This window comes from Ananas comosus, linkage group 1 (genome assembly GCF_001540865.1).
Source record: "Ananas comosus cultivar F153 linkage group 1, ASM154086v1, whole genome shotgun sequence".
Lineage (NCBI taxonomy): Eukaryota > Viridiplantae > Streptophyta > Magnoliopsida > Poales > Bromeliaceae > Ananas > Ananas comosus.
In genome coordinates this window covers 23,721,956-23,746,297 of record NC_033621.1, presented here as the reverse complement: position 1 = coordinate 23,746,297, position 24,342 = coordinate 23,721,956, and the positions used below count along the sequence as shown (strand labels likewise).

The window sequence follows — 24,342 nt, the reverse complement described above, 5'->3', positions numbered from 1 at the left end:
TACAGCATGAAGAAAGAAATTACAGTTGAAGAAATTTCAATAGAAAAAATATGGGGTCCTACTTCGAAACGACATATAAACGAACATATTAGATAAAATTTGCCCTCGATAGAATTTAGTTAAAAATAAAGTATATCCAAAATATATATTGATTATATTTAAAAATTTATATAATTAGAGTATAATTTATAATTATTCGAAATAAAAGTTGAATTTATAACCTGTTATGATTTGATAGATATATATATAGTTCAGAATAAATTAATTAGATGAATAAGTCATAGCAGACATGGCTATATGGGTTTCGTCTTGCTTTTTATTAATAAAGTATTAGTTTAGTTTTTTTCTTCCCTCTCCAATATTTTTTCTTTATATTATTTTATTCGAATTTAGATCTTGAATTACATAATCGATATCAGCATAAATATCGATTTCAACAATTGGCATAAAAAAAAAATCACACTTTCCATAAATAATAGGCCTTTTTGCATAAAAAATCCACTTATTTTGGGCTTTTGCAAAACCGGGTCACCTTTTTCGTTTTTGCAGATTCGGTCCGCTTTTTCAGCAAACTGACCAAAATACCCTTATTACTTTTTCTCTTTCCTCTTTCTCTCTCCTCTTCGTTTCTGTCGTTTTTTTTTTTTTTTCTCGCCGAAAAAAAAAGGCGGACCGGCGCCTNAATACTTAAATGACGTGAAACCCCACTTTAATAGCTGGGGTGGTTAGGAGTAATTGGGGATGTGGACCATGTGGTCCATGTGGATAAGATAATAGGAGGGCATTCTTGTAAATATGTATAAAACAGTAACGGCACCGTTTTGTTTAACGGTGATGTGGTCACGGTTGTGCGCCGGTGTAGGCTCCTCCACTCGTAACCGCGTCAGTGTATAACCATGATATATATGAAAAGTACTTATGAACAAATATTATAAAAATATGAATTAAGTTTCTATATTTTATAAATATCAAATTATTGGTGTAGGTAGGTTTTCACCCATTAGATTGAAAGATGTGTGATTAGAATGAGAGTGGCCTTCTAGGATTGAATAGGTGGTTGGTTGAAAAGCATAATCTAACGAGTGAAAATGATCTAAGAAACAAATCTAACGGTAAAAAAGTTTTTTTTTTTTGAGAGATAATAACGGTAAAAAAGTTACAAGCACAAAATGTTTGGTACTTTTACAAGCATCATAGCCACACTCATAAAGATAATACTTACAATGGCAAGTCAATTAAAATGAAAACAAAAAATTGAAAATCTAATAAAACATATTTAGATTCCCTCACTGAAAAGTTAGAATTAGAAATTTTCTAAAAAGTTTGATAATTGGTATTCTTTTCTAAATTCGAAGTTTAGTTGTTTTATATTTCTATGTAAGCTCATTTCTAAAAAAAAAAAAATGAATCTGAGTTGCATGGCACCTTGTCTAAAAAATTATTTAAAAAGTTACGAATCTATATCAAAATTAAAACTTGTTAACTGTAGACAAAAACTTACAAATAATACTTTTATTATGTTCTTTGAAATTACCAAATTAGTTAACCACCCTGATCTAACCTACACGAAATTAAGAACAATGTAATCAATTTGAAGAACTTTTCATTCAATGGTCACAAACTTAAACAAGTGTATCTATGTCATCAACTTTTGTACAGTATCACCAAGGGAATAAAGATGTTTTACAACCAAAATTTGCATAAGAACAACTACACATGTATCTAAAAGAAATTAAAGAAATCATGTGGATTTTCGAAGATATATTTGAAGATGTATTCCGCGCCATCCTTCAAGTTACCCCAAGAACCAGATCCTATATTTTTAACCATCTCCCATGCTTCCTTCATGATTTCCTTCGCGAAATTCGCAAATTCCTCAGCCAGCCACTCCTTCCCCAAGTTGATCGCGGTCGCGGTGAGGTTAGAAGAAACGTCGCTGATCTTTTCAGCGAAAACCGACCCCTCGCCCGCAGCCGACTTGAGCCCTTCCCCGACCGAGGCGAAAAGAAGCTCAAACAACTTCATGATGGCCTCCTTGAATTGAGATAAAAAGAAGTTTACGGCCGCGCCGGGGATCCAAAGGATTTGAAGGAAAAGAACTATGACATAAGCTCCCCCCTTGAAAGCCACAAGAGATATGAAGTTTGATAGTGTAGTCAAGCCGCAGAAGAAGAGCTTCACTAAGGCAAGCACCATTTGTGCACACTTTTGTTGCTGAGAGATCAAAAGATGGGGGGGGGGGAGAGAAAGGGAAAGAGGAGAATGGTTGTTTCAATTGTTTGAACTTTGAATGCTTCAAAATGGCACAGCTCACAAAATGATGTTATTTGGGGATTGTTTACACATGTTGCTTGTTTGAATTTGTTTTATTGGCCTTAGTTGTCCTCAGGAACACTAATCACTACATAAAAAAAGTTTAAAGTCAACTACCTCTAATTGTTGGAAGGTTAGAGAGTAGTACCAATATATATACTGGTTATATATATTTTTTTGTTTATCATAGGCAGAGATTGTGTTTGTATGTAGTACTAGAAGAAAGTGGATGCCAAGCCTATGTATGAACATTCCATCAGAAAGTGACAGTTATTCTAACCAAATGCATACTTTAGCGTTTCTGATGGGTTCTAAACCTTGAGTCAAACTGAATGATTAGTAGAATAAGAAGAGAAACTCTGAGGCATCTCATGAAATTTTTATTCAACTGCATGAGCTAAAACTAGTTTTCACCCGCTTCCTGATAAGAAAGGACAAGAACATGGAAGAATAAGAAACAGGATCATTGGTTCCATGCAACAACTCATTCAGGTCTAACTAATTGAGGGAGTTCAAAGGAAATGGAGTGAAAAAACAATGAAAGAGAGACCAATTTACTGGTAGGAAATGAATTTCTCCCTGATAGGTAAATTTTTCCTCTCATGTAGATAAATCTTTTAATATTAGTTCATGAGAACAACTGTCCATAGTAAAGTACTTGATGGTTGATGCATGAGATTTTAAATTCAAAGCCTAATTATTTCACATTTTCAGCTAAACTTAGAGTTTCTTATTAATCATGGATTCCACCTTCATGTATTAATTAATTGTTACTTCTTTATAGTTTCATTGTTGTACCGACTATATTTCCAGTAATATCTGATTCTTAAGGGATGACATTGTACCACTACTCAAGACAACTACAACATTTCATGCTACTTGATGCTGAGTACTATAAGAAGCCAAAATTAAGCAGATTTCTGTAGAAAATACCAACTAGTTCATTTTCACTGAACATAAGACACTTTCTGACATTTAGTAGAAACGGAATTGAAGGAGGCTCCAGTTAAGGTAATATTACAATTAACATCCTCATGCTCCTTATCCAATGGCCACATTTATTTATAACAAGCAAATGCTACAACAGGTCAAGGATTCTAAACATTGCATTCTAAATCTGCTTATATCCAAATATCAGAAGTGCAATCCCCACCAGGATACCTCATCTCGTGGGCCAGCGAGGGACCGTCCGGCTCGGACCCAAAATCGACGAAGAAATTAGGGTTCACCGATAGCCCACCTTTCTCTGTGTTGACATCGATCTGTAACATGTGGGACCCCTTCTTCATGAGATCAGTGCCGTAGAATTGCGCATCCCATGCACTAAAGAGGGAGTTGGTCACGTAAAGCCTCTTGCCGTCCAAGCTCAACTGAATCATTTGCGGGCCTCCTCTCAGTCGATTTCCCTGATTATTAGTACTTATATTGGCATCAGTTTGCAGAAGCATAAAATTGTTATGTGTTGTTAGCAACAAGAATGTAATCTTAAATCTTGTTTACTGTATGTTGTTTGAATGTCTCCTAAACAAAGAAAAAATGATCTAATTTGGAACTGGAAAATCTACAAAAGAAACAACTTTTAGACTTTAAAATCACTTATGTGCTTATTATGGTAGTGACATGGAGCTAGGAAGTACCTTGATCTCAGGCACGTCAAATTGTGATTCTTTCTCATCATCCGTTACATAGACAACATCGCTACCTTTCTGAATAAGTCCACCCACCCATACTTGCCCAGTCAATACAGGCTTCGCAGGGTCCTCGATATTGTATTGCCTGATGTCTCCATGAAGCCAATTGACAAAGTAAAGGTAGCGGTCATCAAGAGATATGAGGAAATCGGTTATCAGCCCGGGCATTTCGGGAAGTATCCAGTTTCGCACCTTTAATGGTTTCACCGATATCGCTACCTATGAATGCGAATTCAGAGCTTAGTAAAACTTATCATTATGTAATAATACAGTAGGAATATGTATTAAGCAGCCTGGAAGTTATGGACAACACTGTAGGCAAACCTCATGGCTCCAAGTTCCATCTGCAGTCTTGAAAAATCTCACCAAATTGCTTGTCAAAGCACACCCGACAAAGCCAGTGTCTTTTGAAGGGTCATGGAGAAACCTTGTCTGCACATGGGAATAATATATGATGAGGAAATGATCGTAAACATGATTATAACTATTTCCTCATGAAATTCAATACTAACTTCCAAGGGGAGGAGCCCTGTATTGCCGAGGTCTAAGGTCTGCTTAAGTTCACCATCAGGCCAGCTGTACACATACAAGTGTCTTCCGTATAGCCCATCTGCGACATGCTGAAGATTGAAGCCCTTCGAGAAAGCTAAAGGAGCTCCCCATGATGAACTAATCATAGTCTTGTGTCGAGGTTGGTACCAGAAATCATAGCCAAATAATGGGCTGTGACCTGGCCTTTCCCACCTAATGTATATTATTAACGTCTATCAAAATCAGACCTTTGAAGCAGTTGACAATTTAAACAGTCAATATATTAATTTTTTCAGAAAATCAATAGTCATGCATCAAAAGGTTCAGCCAATGCCAAAGAATACAACAAAACGAACTTATGCAGGTATATAGATCAGAGCACCGGGCGTGCATGTGTATGACTGTGTTCCGACAGAAATATAACACAAGAAAAAATAGCAAGAAGAACATTAGCAACTTTATCTGTCAAAAGAGTGCATTTAGGATATTTGCAAAAACTGATATGAGTTGTGCAAATATAGCAGTAGAAATTTTTAACACAAATAGTCTTTAGATATTGTCAGGTACACTGCTTTGTTAAAAGACAGTGAAATAAGTGCCTTTTGGCCTGGTTACTGGAACAGCTTCTTACTAAGAGAGGTTAAATGTAGGCATTTGACAAAGAAAAAGTCCAAACCTTTTTGCAGTGGCTGGAAACAGAAACGAGCTTCAGATATTCTAGAAGACAACACAAGTAGTAGGTATTCAAATACAATTAAAAATAGTGCCAACTTTTCAAAGAGAGCTTACGATGTTTGCAGCATATCATGGCAACAACAATTGTTCAAGATAAAAGAGTTGAGTTCATCAACTCAATGAGATCAAGTAAATACTAAAGTTAAATAAGGACCCTGTTTTGTGGTNTGGGCTGTGACCTGGCCTTTCCCACCTAATGTATATTATTAACGTCTATCAAAATCAGACCTCTGGAGCAGTTAACAATTTAAACAGTCAATATATTAATTTTTCCAGAAAATCAAGAGTCATGCATCAAAAGGTTCAGCCAATGCCAAAGAATACAACAAAACAAACTTATGTAGGTATATAGATCAGAGCACCGGGCATGCATGTGTATGACAGTGTTTCTACAGATATATAACACAAGAAAAAATAGCAAGAAGAACATTAGCAACTTTATCTGTCAAAAGAGTGCATTTAGGATATTTGCAAAAACTGACATGAGTTGTGCAAATATAGTAGAAGAAATTTTTAACACAAATAGTCTTTAGATATTGTCAGGTACTGGTTTGTTAAAAGACAGTGAAATAAGTAAATGCTGGCCTGGTTACAGGAACAGCTTCTTACTAAGAGAGGTTAAATATAGGCATTTGACAAAGAAAAAGTCCAAACCTTTTTGCAGTGGCTGGGAACAAAAACGAGCTTCACATATGCTAGAAGACAACACAAGTGGTAGGTATTCAAATACAATTAAAAATAGTGCCAACTTTTCAAAGAGAGCTTACGATATTTGAAGCATATCATGGCAACAACAATTGTTCAAGATAAAAGAGTTGAGTTCATCAACTCAATGAGATCAAGTAAATACTAAAGTTAAATAAGGACCCTGTTTTGTGGTTAAAGACTGTATAAATTGGTTGGCATGATCTAATATAATAAGAAGCCTTCCAAATTGTGATATAAAAGAAAAAGGTGACTAGTTTCTTAAGTGGAACAAAAATTGAAGACCTTTACAGAGATTATTATGTCTTAGAAAAAGGCGGCTAGTTTCTCAAGTGGAACGAAAATTGAAGAACTTTACAGAGATTATTATGTTTTAGAGCAAAAAATCAACATATAACCACAAACATATCCCTTTGTTGATTCGAGAGAGAGAGAGAGAGAGAGAGAGAGAGAGAGAGAGAGAAGTACCTTCCTTTCACATTGAATTCAGAATCCAGGAGAAGGAAGCCGTTTCCGGTTGCATTGCCATCTTTGTCTCCTAGGCAAGATATCATTATGTCACCAGATGCAAGACAATGGGTGGTGTGAGGATATGCTAGCCCAGTCTTTTGGGCAATATCTTCAGGTTCAACTGCCTTATGCAAAGATGGAGCTCTTGGATCCTTTGTGGTGTCAACAACATATATGCGGCCTGACCTGCAAGGTAAAAGGAAAAGTCAAAAACATGTTCAATATATGGAAAGGAAGCATTGTTTTCTCAAGGTTTATCACAATTTCTAGAAAGTATCTGGGCATTGTTATTATGGTGAAAAACTACGATCATTCTTCAACAACCGAAAATCATTAAACTATCTTCACGACAATTACAAAAAAAAGAAAGAAGTTTAGGTTGAGTTTTTCACAGCTCTCCGAGAGCCCAATATTGATAAGCATTGCATGGAGAACCTCATAATAATATGCTCATGTGATACATTTCTTTTCCTTCGTTAGAAATAGATTACCGCATAAGTACAGCTCCATAATTCCGTTAACTAACAACACACAAAGATTCTCAGATACCACATGGTTAATGTATAGAATTGCAGGAACATGGACAAAAAAGAAGCAAATCATATTTGCTCTTTAAGAATAGAAACAAAGGAACACCAAGGCCAGCAAGGATGCGAAGCAACTAACAGCAATGAAGGCAAGATCAAGAATCGGCGAACAGCCGATGGGTCACCATGGCAAGAGCTGCAAGAGTTCCAACCAGAATGATGCAACTCATCACCAACATAGGTGACAGGAAGCCTATGGATAACTTTAGAATAAGTTGGAGAGTTAGGATCAATGTCCACTGTCGCCAGGTAATCCGGTTTGTTTATTCCAGTTCCTGCCCACAACAAAAATTAAGATTATTAGAAATTCTCACAATAGCTTAGGTAGGTCATAAAAGCACAATAATAATCAGGCTCGCTTAATGTTCCTCTGATATACTTTTGTTTTGATGAAATTTGCATGGAAGATGTATTTTTGAGGACTAACATTAACACAACAGTGAGACAACAGCTAATTATTTCATTTGTATTTGCTAAAAAGTGATTAAAGTTATTAAATTTGATAGAATCACTAAATAATTTGATAGAAGTCGCAATTTTATCGACTTAAATCACCCAATGCAAAAAAAAAAAAAAAGAAAAAAAAAGAAGCGCTTCAACTACAAAAAAAAGTAAAGTTAAGATGCCTAATTCAAAATCGTCTGTTGTTTGTGGGGGTCTCCGTACATTTCTACATACGATTAGAAACTACTAAACACAAACAACAAACAGAGCAATGATCATACGATACCCATAAAAACACAAAAAAAAGGGGAAAACTTCAAAAACCCCCCCTGTGGTTTCGTGCATTCTCACTTTGCTACCCTGTGGTTTAAAACGTATCAATTTACCCCCCTGTGGTTTCATTTTTATCTTTTCGGAAGCTTTTTCGTTAATATTTCGTTAAATTATATACAAAAAACTTCAGATAACCATCTATATTTATCGAATAGTCACTTTAGTATCCTTTAATTTTAACTTTGTCACTGATTTTTAAAAAAAATAATAATAAAATTGATAACAAAAAAATAAAAACGAAACCACATGGGGGCAAATTGATACGTTTTAAACCACAGGGTAGCAAAGTGAGAATGCACGAAACCACAGGGGGGGGGTTTTGAATTTTCCAAAAAATAATGAGAAGAAAAGGAGTTTTTATAAAGATTCAGCCATTGTAGACCAAGTGACATAGATCAAGTCTCCCTGGCCCTTCATGGCATCGATGGGACGCCAATACCTCGCCCTTCGCTCCATGTTCACTGAACACGTCCTTGTTGCTCTCTCCCATTAGCGCGCAAGCCCTACACTGTGCTTCCACACACACCCGCAACTCCACTACCGCCATTAGACTGGTGTCCTCAGATCTCCCGAAAAAACACCATCCCTTCACGAAAAATCCACGCAAATCAATCACAAAATGACACAAATCGAGTTCAATACCGATCTTTAAAACCTCAATTTATACACATAAATATAGGAAAAAAAGAGAAGAGATTGGCGAGAGAGATAAGAGATCATACGGGATTCGGAAATCGGACGATGCTATAAAAGGTCCGGTCGCGGATGGAGGAGGGGGAGGGGGAACTTGATTATCGACATGGACACTGCGTTCCGTCATACACGTGGTGCTGTTGTGATTGTGCGAGCGCGTTACTAAGTATAGGGATTATGAACGTGGATGGAATAGTGGATTGTGGGTTTGATTGTATCGGGATGAATGTTTGATTTTATGTGGTGACTACGTTGATTAGGAGTTTGTTAGAGCTCATTTTATAGAGTTAATTTTACTGTTTCTTTTAAAAAATAATTGTAAAAATATTATGGAGTTTCGGATCAATATATAGTTTAGCTCGTGTCAATTGAGTGGATCCCGGCGGTTGTATAATACTAAGTTTAAGATACTAAAAAGGTGCTTTGTTTGGGATATCAGAGTTGGGCATTTTGAATTACACATAGTGACATAATAAATGGGTTATGATATTCCCTAATAATTTGGGCTATTGATGATATTGACAAAAAAAACTGGGCCTTAATGCAGGAGCAACCCAAATCTGATGTCAATTAACAAGATCAAACTCTATCCAAAAAGTTTAACTTAAAGTAAGATTTTTTGATTCCTTTTTATTGAATAGTTATTTGTGAGAAAAGAGAGGAATAATTGGCTCTCTGTGTATACTCTTTTTGATAGTGTTCTCCCTTATTACTATCGACTTCCTTGTCAACTTTTTCTTCTCATGTTATCCTCAAAGGAGCTTTGGCCCATTCGCGGCAGTTTTTGGTTATGGAACTTTTCGACAAAAAAATAAATAAACACAAGTAAATAAATTAATGTAATTAATTAAAATTAGGGTTTTGGCATAAAAAAATTTGTGAGGTTGTGGCTCCCATAAACATCTCACTCTGCTTTCCACCTAGTGGATGACGTGCAATTTCAAAGTCGAGTGGAAATGATTTGATGAATGCTCACAATTGCAACAACACATCCCATCTTTTTTTTTCTCCCTATAACTTGAATACCAGGTTTTATTAGACTAGAACTACTTACATCTACGCGGAATTTTAAATTGGACTGTGATCGAATATATGTTTCTTGGTTGCAAAAAGCAGTGATAATTTGAACATCTCTTCGCGAGAAAAAAATTTAAAGGCTGTATAGGTAAGACATGTTCATTGTCAAGAAGAAAAGTTCGTCGGCAAAAGCAATCCTATCGAAAAGGGGATGATCATAATTGTAATGCATAATACCTCGTAGAACAATCCAAAAAAAGCTAACTTGAAAATCATTTGGTCCAATATGATAAAGGTCGACAACCGCCTTTTCAATTTGCATCTTTAAGTTTCTGATTCTGATTATTCGCCGCTCAATCTGAACAGATAGATAGAAACATACAAAGCAGAATCTTAAAACACAAATAATCTGGCAGGTCGTATCTATCGAGTGAAGTTACTTTGTGTGATTGCAGAATATCTTGCTTAAGTGATCAATCTGTTCCTGAATGCTACCCAAAAAATGCCAAACATAATTTTTTGTTTGGCACCTAAGTTTTTTTTTTCGATTCTGAAACTTTGACTCAGCAACATTGTTGAGAAAGACACAACAAAGTAGTATCGTATAACAGCATAATATGCATAGGAACTTTCTAATTAGGCCATACCAAACTTGCGCAAGCTGAAAGTTTAGCTTTGCGTACAATGTGGAATACTTGATTAGTAGGCAATTTTGGTTCATCGAAAACTCCTAACAAAAATCGTGACAGGAGCAAATTCCACCAGCTCGAAATGGTGAAACCGATTCCGCCTTCTCACGACAATCTGTCTATGAGTAATATGCTATCAGCTTCAATTACCGTATGAAGTCCCGCAAATCGAAGGTTCTTCACCACGGCGAATCCACGTTCTAGAACGTGATAGTAATCCGGATGCGACGAATCTCCTCCTGCATATAAAAAAACTGCTGCTTTTCTCATGCTCTTCCAAATCATGCATAAAACTAGTATCAGGAGCAAACCTCTTTCTTGCATCTCCTCATCAATCGTCGAGCACAAGTCGAGAATCCGCATCTTCATGTCATGCGCGCTGCCGCTGCTCGAACAAGACACTCCTTGCCCAGTCTCAATCCACTGTTAGCCTGGCTCTTTCTAATCTCCATCTTCGGCGATCGACCTCGCTCACCTGGGCGACACAACCCACTTTCGTTCACGGGCATACGTATTGGAACGAAGTATATATCGTCGAGGTTCCTGGTTTCAAGCGCAATAGATATCGCAATTCGAACCGCCTCATATGGGCATTGCCGACTGCTTTCTTACAAGCGTCAGCAAGCCGCCCAGAGTGTTATCCGGTTGATAAGGCATTGAAGTGATTATGTCCTCGCTTCGATAAGTACCAGCCTGATCGGCTGAGCAAGATCCAACAAGCAGAGTGTAGTCGTTGCAGCGAAGGTTTAATCCCGTAGTCTTTTATCAATCGAAGTCGAAGAGCTCACGCGATTTTGAACTAGACCCGCATGGCTATCAAGCGTAAGATAAACCACGAGTCCCTCATTTGGCTTCCCTCCGCCAAGAACCATCCTATCATAAGAGATAATCTCCCTTTGATGCGGCCATGCTACCTCGCCAATCACCATTGTCGTCCACGAAATAACATGCCCGCGTCACGATTCCCATCAAACAAACAGGCGCTGCAGAGCTAAATCTCAATACACTTTGCGTACATGTCGAGAAGAGCATTGCCCACGGATCATGCTCGCCTCTACATAAGACGCGCCCCGCAGCATGGATTGCTTTGCCTGGCAGATTCGCAGCCAAAGGAGAAGCACCACCAATGACTCGAGATACATAAAGATGCGTCGATTCGGCCCCCGTCGCCGCATAATCTCAAACACTTCTACGCCACGAAGCAGTCGGCCGCTCTGAATAAACGCGGAGATCAGGGCGGTCCTCGTAACCAGTCCCCTCTCCGGCATTTGTTCAACAGGCTCCAGAGCCTTCAAATATCGCCATTCGACGCGTCCCAGAAACCATAGCATCAATAACTATCGGTTTTCACAGTGATTGTACGGAACCTCGGGCGTCGTTCGGGGCACCGGCACTTGAGTACAGTATGTCGATAAGGGAGGACTTGCGACGGCATCGCCGGAGAAAGGGAGAGACGAATTGGGCGTAAGTGACTGCTTGCCGAGAGCGGAGGGAGCCCAAGCGGCGCAGGCGTTGAGACCGGACGAGGACTGAAGTGTCGGGGGGGACGAGAATTCGACTAGAGCATGCGGCGAAGTAGGGGGAGGACGAGGGCGGGGAGGGGAGGGAGAGCGCGGAGAGGAGGGCGGAGTAGAGGGCGGGCTCTCGTGGGGGGTTTCGTCGAAACAGTTGGTGGGCGTGGGCGACGGAGGGCGCACATTTGGCATGCGTAGGCGGCGAGGAGGAGGCCGGGAAGGAAGGCGCGTGGGGAGGCCGCATCTTGTACCAGAGGTGCGTCGTCGGCGCCGCGCACGCGGCGGCGGAGCGCGGCGGCGCGCCGGTTTCGCAGCGGAGCAGCTCGCGAGGTTTGGCGGCCGTGGGGCGCGGTGGAGAAGAATGGCATTCATTATAGATGGGCTTAATCAACATGCCTCTACACTGCACTGTATATTATTATTTTTGTTGGCTTATATTTGTATAGTATATTTTTAAGGAAACTTCAAAAAAAGAACACGCCCCTGTGGTTTCGTGCATTCTCAACTTTGCTACCGAGTACTGTGCGTTTATAACGTATAATTTGCCCTGTGGTGTCGTTTTTATGCTTTTTTTTTTGTCTTAATCAATATTTATTATTATTTTTTTGAAAATCAGTGACAAAGTAAATTAAAGGATAACTAAAGTGACATATTCGATAATAAGATTGGTTTTATCGAAGTTTTGTTTGTATATAATTTAAGAAATATTAACAAAAAGCTTTCTCGGAAAAAGATAAAAATTGAACCACAAGTGGGGGTAAATTGATACGTTTTAAACCAGGCAGTAGTCAAAGTGAGAATGCACGAAACCACAGGAGGTTATTTGAAAATTTTCCCTTATTTTTAAAGATGTTTTTATATAGAGCTTGGCTCCGTCCTCAGACATTCAATCGACGCTACTCTTTTCATGTCTTATAATAATAATACATATATAATATCTAGATATTTAAATTTTTATAAAAATTAATTTTATAAATCTTAATAAATTTAAATTTGAGTCAGAGATTATAAGTAAATTAGAATATTAAAAACTAAAGTGTCAATTCTTTTTCAGTTTGAAGACTAAAAAATATAATTTATAGAAACATTGAAAAAGAATTTGAAATTGAGCAACACTCTTTACAACTCGGACAAGTATTTACTGACTAAATACATTATGTGAAAATAGTCTTAAGTAGGCGCCCTCGTCATAATGAATAGAGAATCGGTTTTAACTAAATTTTTTAAAATCTAAATCGGTATGACGCGAAAAGATGTTAGACCTACGATTCCATGCAGTGTTCAATCGATCAACCTAGGGCAGCCAACCCTTGATATCTTAAGGTAGATAAAATTATTATTAGTTATGCATAAAATATAACATAAAAAATAATATATATCATAGTTTTTTAAAAGGTTTTCAAAAAAATTAAGATTAAACTGACCTGAATCGTTTGATCAATAACATAAATGGTAATAATTCAGTTCAGACCGACAAATTAAAATCTAACCGTTCGTTTCAACAGGTAATCAAATTTTTAAGCCTTTTGATTTAATGAGAGTCAACCTATCACAGACCTAGGAGTACTGATCTCTTCTGTAACTCCGGAGTTTGAGGGGAGCCTCATCTCTCATTCTTCCAACCCTCAACGTACTTCCAAGCAATACAATAGATTCCCGACAGTATCTTCCAGGCTTGCAATTCAAGATTTTGTTGAGTTCTGCAATCGGGAGTAACTGCATGAGCGCCCTAAATGGCATCTTTCGCAACATTTCACAAGCTTCTTCAGAGCACCCTTTCGCACTTACATCGAGCATGTCGATATAACTTCCTCTCACAACATATGTAAGACTCAGATAAAACTACTAGTATATTTAGTAGTACCGTTTCAACGAAATTGTCGATATCCAAAATTTGCAATCATCTATCGAGGCAATCAAAGTGAAAGGTAGCTAGCCTGAAGAGTGAAAAGATGGGAACATATCCATCCATAGCCACACTTCAAAAGCCGCAATAATTATGCCTCAAATCCACCTGGAGTTGACACGCAAAGGTTTGCCAAAGAAGAAGTTGCGTGCAGTAAGATGATGGCAGAGACTCGAGAAAATAACGATCAGAGATCCATGTTCTCTTATAATTTGCTTCTGCAATAGAACATAAACAACATATAAAATGCAGTCCATCTGTAGCTTTCTGACACATTCTAAAGAGCGATGAATTAAATAATAAACTGACCGGTTAAAAACTCAAAATGATAAACATCAACATTCCTTTATGACAGAGTAAGAAGAACGATTTTAATTAGCTTAACTGAAATGACTCACAAACCATCAAGAAATTTTCGAGTTCTCAGATTCCAAAAATACAAAATAACGTTATTATTTTCAGCATAATTGCTTAGAATGCTACATAAGAACCCACGCTAGCAGTACTCTTAACTCTTTTTTTTTAATCTCGTTAACAAACACAGCTTATGATAGCCTAAAATATAGGGCCCAATCATTAGAGAAATCATAGAAAGCACACCAGAGTTTGAAGAGCCATTAGAGCGCAACTATCGATGCTCATGCGGCTCGTCTCCTGTTTCGATCGCTGGCGGCTTCCAGATTTCTGCAACCAAACGAACAAATGATACTCCTAGCAAGCTTGCTACAAGCAATGCAAATAACGTACTAGGCTCACAAAGTCATAGATTAGGTCAAATGTGCTTGATGTTAGTTCTCTTACACTGGCTTCGATCGTTTCTAACTGCGTTCATCCTTGCAAACATATTGCCATAGAATTTGCATTTTCTTGTTGTATTCCTTTACTTTCTCCTTCCAGAGTCTTTATTCCAACTTCACATCCCTGAGATCACTAAAATCATGAATGCAAGTGTTTGAAAATAAATATTACTTATGTTAGAATGTATTCAGGATACCTCCCAAAAGAACCTTTTACGGATCTATCTCAAGCGCCTTTCTTAATATTTTAATCTCCGCCAACAGACTAATCATGCATCAGCATGGATATAAGCTTGAGCCGCTCCCTATATGCGAGGGCTTTGTCACTTCGGCGTCAAGCTCTAGACCTGATAATGAACAGTTCAGACCGACAGTAACGGAACTACTGCGTTGATGCCGGATTGATAAGAAAATTCAATGATCGCTACCTTTGCGTGCAAAGGCTTCTCAGCCTCGTAAATTTGTATACATCTTTGAGTTCAGCTTACAGCGCATTGTTTAAGGATTTGCAATAGGTACATCTCCAGCACTTTGTGATGCTTGCTCTTTTCTTCATCTAGTTTGAATTGAGCTATACATATTCGATGAACTAAGTATCAGCTCTACATGGGTAAAACAAATAGGTTTATTAATTAGACGTAAATGTCAAAATAATGAAACTTCTAATAGAGCAAAATTGTGATATGATTAGAATATACCTTTCGTATCTCTTGAAGCTCTTTCGTATTTACCACAACTTGAACAGTCATTGCCCTCCTCTTTCTTCTTAACCAGCAGGCTTCAATTTGTTCTCGCCGCAATTATTTATGATTCCCAAGCTCCTTATCCTAAAGATGGCACATTAAATACATCTCATTTCTCTATTCATTATTATAAAGTTCGAAATGGGGGTATCCAAGATAGTGACACTACCTTTAGCTCAAAGGAATCAAGCTCAAACGCGTTATTAAAATCACGAGTTGGAGTTTGGTGGACAACTGCAGATCCTGCTTTGGACATCGGCTATTGAGCCAAATGCTCTCAGGTGGTATTGTTAACGCAGAGCAACCTCCCTTCTTCATGGTCATCAACAGCCTTAGTCGAGACATCAATGACTTGTTCTGTCCATCTCAATTGAACATCAATGTCATCGTTTAAATTCATTCAACGTGCAAACAAAATTGTGAATAGGAGACAGAAGATAATGGGTTTAAGCGGAAACAAAGAACTAAAAACATTCAAAGTCATTGAACTGCGAATGGCTTCCTCGACGTCATGACCCTTCTTCACAAAACGAGTCCGATTCTTCCGGTCCCAAAATAACCTTCAGCTGTAGTTATCAAATTAACATACTTGTTAGACTATACGTTATAGGGCTATAAGGAAAAAGCTAAAAAGCGTATGGCAACATCGTCGCATGATACTGCAACCTTTGAAACAAGCTCCATCATTGGGTCGGTCAACAGCCCTCTCCTTCTTGAGATCTTTTAAGGATTTTCTATCATCTCCTATCTGTCGTAAAGTCTTCCATGACATCTAGCTCCGTTCCAATATGAAGGGTATATTTGGTGGCACAGCGCCGTTTCCCACTCGCATGGCCTCCGCTTTGTCGACCAAACATCTATCAGAAAACCCAAGCCAATTTATTTATGCTAAGATCACTGGTAATGTTTACTGTAATTAAAGGAAGGCTACTCATTAAATTTAAGAGAAAAAACTTGAATGAATTACATTGTTGGCTTCACGTAAGAACGCTTTCTCAGCCTTCTTCTAGTTTTCACAAGCTTGCCGGCAGCGAAAAAACCCTGCACCGAGAGAGAAATCTTTCATAAACAACCTGAATACGATCACCTAACATGTCGGCTACAAAGAGCAAAGCAAGTACAGCTCTCACCATACCTGAACCGTTGGGAACTCGCTCCTTCCATGTTAGATGACAATTCCATCCTCATAGTCGCCATCGTCGTATTTTATCTAATATTGAAATAACTGGTGTCAGTTCAACTACTATGGACAACACAGAACATATGTTGCAAAATAGGAGTCAAGGTTCGAAAAGATTACCAAATACTTTCATCCAAGATCTTTAGGTTCTCCACTTTTCGCCTTCTTAAGTATACATCTTAAATACTCTCTCCATGTTTGCAGATCTCTTACGACATGGGACCAAAAGACGAGAGCTCAACACAAATGCGAGAGTAGCAATTGGCGGGATTGTGGGTGGCCGGATCCTGATTCACGCGTATGCCAATTCAGGAGGGATGGTGAAAATGCAGTCATCACGCTTCTTCATTGTCTTTGATACCTGATTCCATCCCTTTTATTACTTGGCCTGCAACAAAGTTACAAACTCACACATCTAAATTGCAGTAACACAACAAAATATTCATCCGTCCAATTAGACAGGTACAAACAAAAATCTTAACATGCCAAAAAAAAGATAAGAGGACACAAAATTGATAATCAAAAAGCTATTAACAAGTATAGCGTATCCACTCTTGTAAAAGACAATAAATCGGTGATCATTAATCAACCTTGTTGCATAGACGAATAGAAAGATGCCTGTCGATCGTAATCCTAAATTTTTTACATTCAGATCCAAGATCTCCATAAAATTCCAGGATAAAGTTCTTCCAGTATTCATAGTCTTCCCCATCCAAAGAAGGTATTCTAGGTCACAATGAACTCGACGCAGGAAAGTGGCATGCACAGGGATGTTCAACCTTCTCATTACGTGCAGAACACGAACTTCGATTTTGCTGGCGCCCGCCAGCTGGACCGATGTTTCCTGTCAACTCTCCATGCACTGGCCAGTTCCTCTGCTGGACACAAAGGACCCACATTCCTTATACTGCTCATCACTGGCCAGTTCGCATGTGGCCATGCATTTAGTGACATCCGCACGCACCAGACGGTGATGCGAATTCCACTGACGAGCAGTTGGGTTGGACCCCGCAGTTAACTTTAACAGAAGCTTCGCCCTAATTCGCAATATCAGTTAACGACACTTGTCTAGAAAACAGTTAAGAGATAATTCAGTTACTAAATACAGTTCTTGTCAGCAATCTATACTGATTTTGCGATCGTCTGACACCAGCCTTTAAAATAAAAAAAATTCAGTTAGACATCGAGACACTAACTCTCTGACGAGCTGCGGTTTGCCTATTGGGCACCGTATACTCTCACACGCATGAAACACTAAGTGCTCAACCGCCAATGCCCAATCATCCAAAAAGGCTTATTTACACATTTGGTATTTTCAAATATAGCATAACACAATAAAGCACAACCGTAACTTGCAGATATCAACCAACAGACATCAGGAAGGAAAGTATAGTTTGACCATCGGACATCAAATGAATTTAAGCCACAATACTTCTTTTTGGAATGTGATTTCATTCCGTTGTCCGCTGTGCAACAAAAACCTCTTAAAAATAGACATTACTGATGCATCACTTCTCAGATATTTACGAGTTATTTTACAAATATTCAAACCAAGAAAAAATGCTGAGTGAAACTTGGGTAACATGGTCTGCTCATCAAACAATATCATTCAATACCTTTCTTAATTCTAATCGCAACTTAAATCTCTAAGCTCAATGAACTAATACGCTGAACATAAAGTACGCCACCGATGATGTACTATACAAACGATGCACTCCATGCAGTAAAAATGTATAGTGGAAAAGCCTATCCTATCTTCAACACACGCATGACCGAAGTAATAGTTACAAGATTACGTGCGAAGGAAGATTTCACCTGCCCGACTTAACACTTAACGGAGTCCCCGATCCGGCGACTCGAAGAACTTAGGTCCCATCAAGCAGAGAGCGTTCCGTCGTGGTAATGCACTAGCAACCCAAACTCACCCAAAGATCAGATTTTTACACCTATGCCAAATCACCATAATAAAACAAAAAACAACAATAACACATCGCAAAACCCAACAACCCTTAAAACAAGTGTAGAAAGAGAGAGGAGAGAGAGAGAGAGAGAGAAGACGAGACTACAAATGGCTCCGATTGCCCGATCCCTTCCCAAAGGTCACATTTTTATCATCAATCGACATGAGAACACTCCAATAATACATCATCATAAAAACTCCGCACAAAACCCCAAGAAAAGAAATAAAATAATTTGCTGAGGAGACAAGACCAAAACTAAATGCCCGCTCCACTTACACCTCAAGACGCGGTCGTCGCATACTTCGTGGAGTGTCCCGACCCTTACTCCTCCTTAACGGCTGTCCTTCCTTAAGCGCCCTGCTTCCCGATTCCTTCCCTCGCCGACTCTTGTCATCGAGGCTCTCGTTCGGCGAGATCCATCATGTCCTCGTCATCTCTCCTCGCAGCGGGGAGATCGAGAGCTCCTCGTCCATCGGTTCAAGCGTAACACCAATGGATCGATCGATCGATCGAACCCCTCATATAATCAAGCGATCATGGGTACGGAGATACTGGGTCGTGTGAGTTAGGGTTGGGGGGACGAGGGAGGAGAGAGAGGAAGGCTTTTTAAAAGGGCCGTGAGGAAGAGGATAGTGTGGGGATTCTAGAGAGTTCCGAAGAAGCGAACAGAAGTAGCGAGACGCGGAGCGAAGGAGCACTGAATGCTTCTAAGTGACTGGTCCGCTTCGTTCGACTTTTGATTAGATTATCATGGTTAGGTAAAAAATGCATATGCAATTAGACGCCCTTACTAAGTTCATCTGAAATAACACTCATGTAGCCTTTTAAATTATATTAATTAATTACTAATTTTTTTCAAATTAAAATTAGTAAATAACAATCAATTATAAATTTGGTAAAACTTGCTAATGCTTATTTAACCAACATTATTTAATTTTACAAAAAATCATAAATAAAAAAAACTAAGAGGTATTAATCTAAAAAGAAGTAAAAGTTTCAGGGATAAATTCAAAAAATGTACTACCGTTGAGGGTCTCCACGTAGCGTTGGACGCCGATATATTCAATATTTGAATTTGCTTTGAGTGATGCCGCACAAATTATTAACAATGATGAAGAAAATATTGCTCGAAAATAATTTATTTATTTTGGTAATAATAACGCATTGGCCAATCGAATTTAATTGTTAAGAATTAAAAGTAGGCAACTACTTATTTGTATCTTTTTTATAAAAAAAATAATGTAACTAAAAATGTGATCATCGAGTTTTAAACTAATTGACTCTGTATGCAGTTGATGAGTTTGTTTAAACATATTTCTAAGATCCTATTTAGAAGACAAAGAAGTATTCGCGCCATTTTGCGATTGTCCGCGAGCCCAAAATGGCCGGCTTCCACTCACATTTGTTGATGCTTAAGCATCCCATCTAACACACACATTGTTGGGCTTAAATGATCCCGAGTCGCACCCACCCATTTAGCTGTCTTAAGTTTGGGCCCTGAGAGTTTAGGTTTTGCTATATATTTGTGCCTTACAAAGAGAAAAATAATTTTCTTTTCCATCCGTAAAACAGAGTATAACCAGAGTATAAAGAAAACAATATTTTGGCAAAAGTGAGAAATTTATTTTTTTTATTTTCCTTTGTGAGAGATGGGTACACGCTACCTCCGCTTCGTTTATTTCATTTTGAAATAAGCTTAGCTGAAATGTATAACTAGTTAGGATTCTGAACTTCTGAGTCTCGGATACAATATCAAGCCTTTTACCACTTGCTCTACGTGGACGATCGGTATTTTTTATTTTATTAATAAAATAGCAGTACACTAAATAGCCAAACAATATTACACTCAAAGAAAAGTCCAAATAACATCTTCAATCAAAGTTTGACTTTCTTAGTAGAAAACACTGGACCGGTACTCCTACGACAGAAAATCCTTACTCTAAAACGTAGCGAGATAGCGAGGAATAAATCATCAAATTTGTTCCACAAATCTAAACTCCCACATATTTTGACTACATGAAGTGTTTATTTTTTTTTTTTGAAAAATAAGGTAACACGCTACTCAGCGCGTCCGCTTATTTATTAAAGAAAATGAAATAGGCCTATAAGAAGTGCGAAATCTAGGACCCAATAAAAAAAATAAAAAAAAAAAGGTTCAGTAGGTAGAACGAATCCCACTCTTTCAATAACTGCCGGAAGCTGATGGAAACATCCTCTCAGGATTCGGTTTGATTTTTTCTAAAGCCGATCATTGTTCGTTTCTGGGCCTCCAAATGCACCCAGCAACCGATTAAATCAGATAAGGTCCTTATTCTTTCTTTGGCCTCTTCTATCTTTCACTCTGTCGCAAGCCGCGGGTTAACTCATCCTAAGTTGAACTCGCACACACCTGAACAAATAACCTGCTAAAACCACCTGGTGAATCATAGATGGTCTACGTGTTTCCTCGGCCGCCGCATAGTGCGCTGGTTAGGCCTGAAACCCAACCTCTTTAGCTAATCTATCGTCGGTAGGATTCTCTATTAAGGACCAGCCAGCAAAAACTTTAACCTTAGGTGTGTTTTTAGTTCGCGTATCTTTTAAGATCTCAGCTATCCCGGCAGATAAAAGAAATATGAAGGTGTTTGGCTAAACGCACTAAGTAATCAGTTGGTTAATAATCAGATTCACTTGGGAATAAGATTCACCCTAAATAGCCTAATTCTCATTCCGTTCGAGGGAGGGTGGGTATCCTCAATATTAATAATTGGGATAGAGAGAATATTCTAATCTCTTCTTTCTTCTTAACTGCCGGCTAATTGATATTGATTTTTCTTTACAAACTCTACCTTATTCGTCTCTCTAACTTTCTTTGCTCTCTAATAATCTGCACTTTTTTTTCTCTTCTCTAAACTAAGCTTTCTCTCTCTCACTCTTTCTAAAATTTTCAACTCTCTCACTTCTCTCTAGTTCGACTATATTTTTCTTTCTATTTTTTTAATTATGCTCTCTCTCTCTAACTTATACTCTCTCTCCTTTTTATTCTAAAAAAGATGTTGAAACTTTTGTTAACATTATCTAAAATTTAATTAAATAAAAAATAACTTTAATTTGCTATATTTTTTTTGTTAATATTAAATAACAAATTGGCTAATTAATATTACCGTGGCGAACCAGAAACACATGGAATTTCACATTCTTAGTAAATCAGGAATGAAGTAGAAATATAAATTACTCGATATTTTTATTCTCTAGTAATATTTCATAATGACGAAGCAAGACGCACCCTAAAGAGGATTTTGTACTCTCCGAGGCAAATAGAGATGCTCGGACATCCCTCGTCACACCGTCGCACCCGACACCATAGTCGATTTACGAGCTAAGAACCATAGTTGCCCTCGGCCATTGTATATATCTGGTCTATCTCGTGGAATAGTGATTCATTACGAGGTACGAGCCGTTCGATCGATCGTCGTCTCGAAAAGAGGTACATAGCATATAATAACATCAACGTAATAATACCAATCTAAGCCAATTGAAAGTGCCGCATGGCGATGAGCGATACGAAGACAATTCGATAACAATAGCGCCAATTTATACTCCAAGTGGAATTAGCAGTGGAGCCATACTAGCGCTACGAACAGCCGCAGAAAACATGAAGGTAAAGTTTTAAAAAGAGATTTCACCAGCCCACTTGTTGTCACACAAATTGTGGACAATTAATGTACGTAGGCAGCTATGTAGATAGCCAGGGCTCCAGAAACTGCAGCGGCCTGGCAAAAGCTCTCTTAAATTAACACATCCTTCATATCTATCAGGTAAAATAATCAGAAGCAATGTTAAATCCCTTATCTGCATCATTAAATCCCACGTTTCCCGCGGCAAAATGGATTGGTTAATTTGTTTACTTTATCGAGTGTAATATTACTATATATTTAACATCACGGGTCTTTCCCTGCACTAAGCTTTGTGCGATTTACTTTATAGTTCTAGACGTGGAAAAAAATGTACGTAGCATAAATTATCGAATTTAATTAATTAATGCATCCTCCGATAGTATTCCCTAAATAAAGCCCATAATTTAAACATTTTTTCCGCTCTTATCGATGATGCTATAGGTTACGAGTTTCCTATATATTTTATTTAATTTTCTTAGCCCAAATTAAGATTAATCATTTTTTTAAGAACATAATGGGTTTAACAGTAAAGTACATTAGCAATTGCAACACAAATAAGATGTTGTAATATTTGAAAACTTTCGAAGGAGTATATTCAGAATTAAACTTTGTAATAAAAGATGCTGTAATTCCCAAACTTGCAAAATAATACAGATTTGTCCTTGAAAATTTTTTAACTATTTTAAAATCGTAAAGAGACATAACATGGTCATACCGGAAGAGAGAAGAGAGAGAGAGAGAGGAGGAAAATACGGGGAAAAAAAGAAAATCTAAGATGTGCCTCTAACCTTGAGGAGATAGGGGGGATGGGAGTAAAGTGGGTTGGCATACCTGTTGGGGTTTAGAGAAGAACGATCAATGGATGAGACAAAGAGGAGTGTGTGGTTGTTAGATCTGACCTGTTTGTGGTTTATTAATTATTATACTATATATATGTGTTAGTTTTATTCTTGTTGTCCCCTTAAAGAAATTTCAATTAGAGGGTAGGGTACTTGATTAAACTAATACCATACTTGATGCTTGCCTTTTTTTTAAAAAAAATATCCTGAAATTTTTTTCCTTCTTTTTTTTTTTGGCTTAAATTACAGAAAACGCCTCATGTTAAAACCGATTTTTCACTTTCCGCTCCTGTTCCATTTAAAATCTACACTTTTCCTCATTGTCAAATAAAAATATTCAAAAAAAGGGAGGTATGGTGTGGAATGTAAAATAATCATTTTACTTCGCTCCCATTTTGGCCCTCATCCATGGTTCACCAAGAGAAAGACTGAGGGTATTTTTTGGTAATACAAAAATATATATAATATTTTATAAACAGAATCCTAACGGATTACTAATGGCCGGCGAGCGAATGAACATTTTTCATTTTAAAGAAGGCAAAGGTACAAAAATTTCAGGCATTATTATTATAGCGGCCTATATCCCTTTTGAAATCCCTGCCATAAAATCAAACTCAGACGCATCAGAACACAACCTGGTGTCTTTACCACTCAGATTTCAGGGTATGGTGGCTAAATATATAGAATTTTCATACAGCGAAATTTGGTGCAATGAACTGTTGAAATAAATAGCTCATTATTCACGTAATGAGCAAATAACGATCGAAATCGGCGTATAAGATGGTCAATTGTCCATTGGGGGGCCATCAAAGATCAATGTGTACTGTTTTGACACGTAACGAAATTTGCACTATTGATACATTATTTTGCAAGCGGAAATACAAGGGAGACGAGCGGGAAATCACCGACAGGGAGAGAATTGTCCGCTTGCCAACTACAGATCGTAAGCCCACACCAAATCCAGGTTCAGGGGAGGTTCGAGAGCTGAAATTCAATGATTGACTTTTAAGGCAATGCATATAGTGTTATTGCTTAAGTTAACCCATAAACTAAACTAACACCTACAAAGAGGATTGAATGAATTTCAACTAACTTACCTTGTTCTTACAGTTCACTCCTCTCGCTTTCACCATTCATTCATTGTTTTCCCACACGTTCAACATGTCCAAATAGTGCGGCACTAGATATCTTTAAACTTAAGGGCCCACATTTTCAATCATTCCCTTGTTTAATGCTATTGTTGTCGGCATAGTAAATAGTTCAAACTTTAGTCTCTACAACCCCCCATAATTCTGTGAAGGAGAGATAATTCAGGAGTTGAAATAATAAAATGGTGTAAATTTGCAAGCTGGTATGGTTTTATTACGTGTTAGGAGGAATATGTTGTCTAATCTAGGGCTTTTTGTGTGCAGTATAGAAGAACAAGAGCCCTTCATATCAAATAAGAATTGTTCGAGAGCAACTGCGCCAATGCCCATGTATTCCTTTATGCGATACT

The 24,342-nt window shown here is 37.9% G+C and overlaps 1 protein-coding gene across 1 annotated transcript in view; it reads right to left on the bottom strand.

The window, feature by feature from the left end:
* The window catches only part of LOC109712308 (selenium-binding protein 1-like), a 23,217-nt gene continuing 2,105 nt past the window's right edge, over positions 3,231–24,342 (bottom strand). Inside the window, exons 3-8 of the mRNA XM_020235805.1 lie at positions 7,152–7,347; positions 6,444–6,671; positions 4,517–4,748; positions 4,329–4,436; positions 3,951–4,223; positions 3,231–3,719 (exon numbers count right to left, since the gene is read on the bottom strand). Coding sequence (XP_020091394.1) covers positions 3,435–3,719; positions 3,951–4,223; positions 4,329–4,436; positions 4,517–4,748; positions 6,444–6,671; positions 7,152–7,347 — 1,322 coding nt within the window. The 3' untranslated portion in view covers positions 3,231–3,434. The remainder of the gene's footprint in view (positions 3,720–3,950; positions 4,224–4,328; positions 4,437–4,516; positions 4,749–6,443; positions 6,672–7,151; positions 7,348–24,342) is intronic.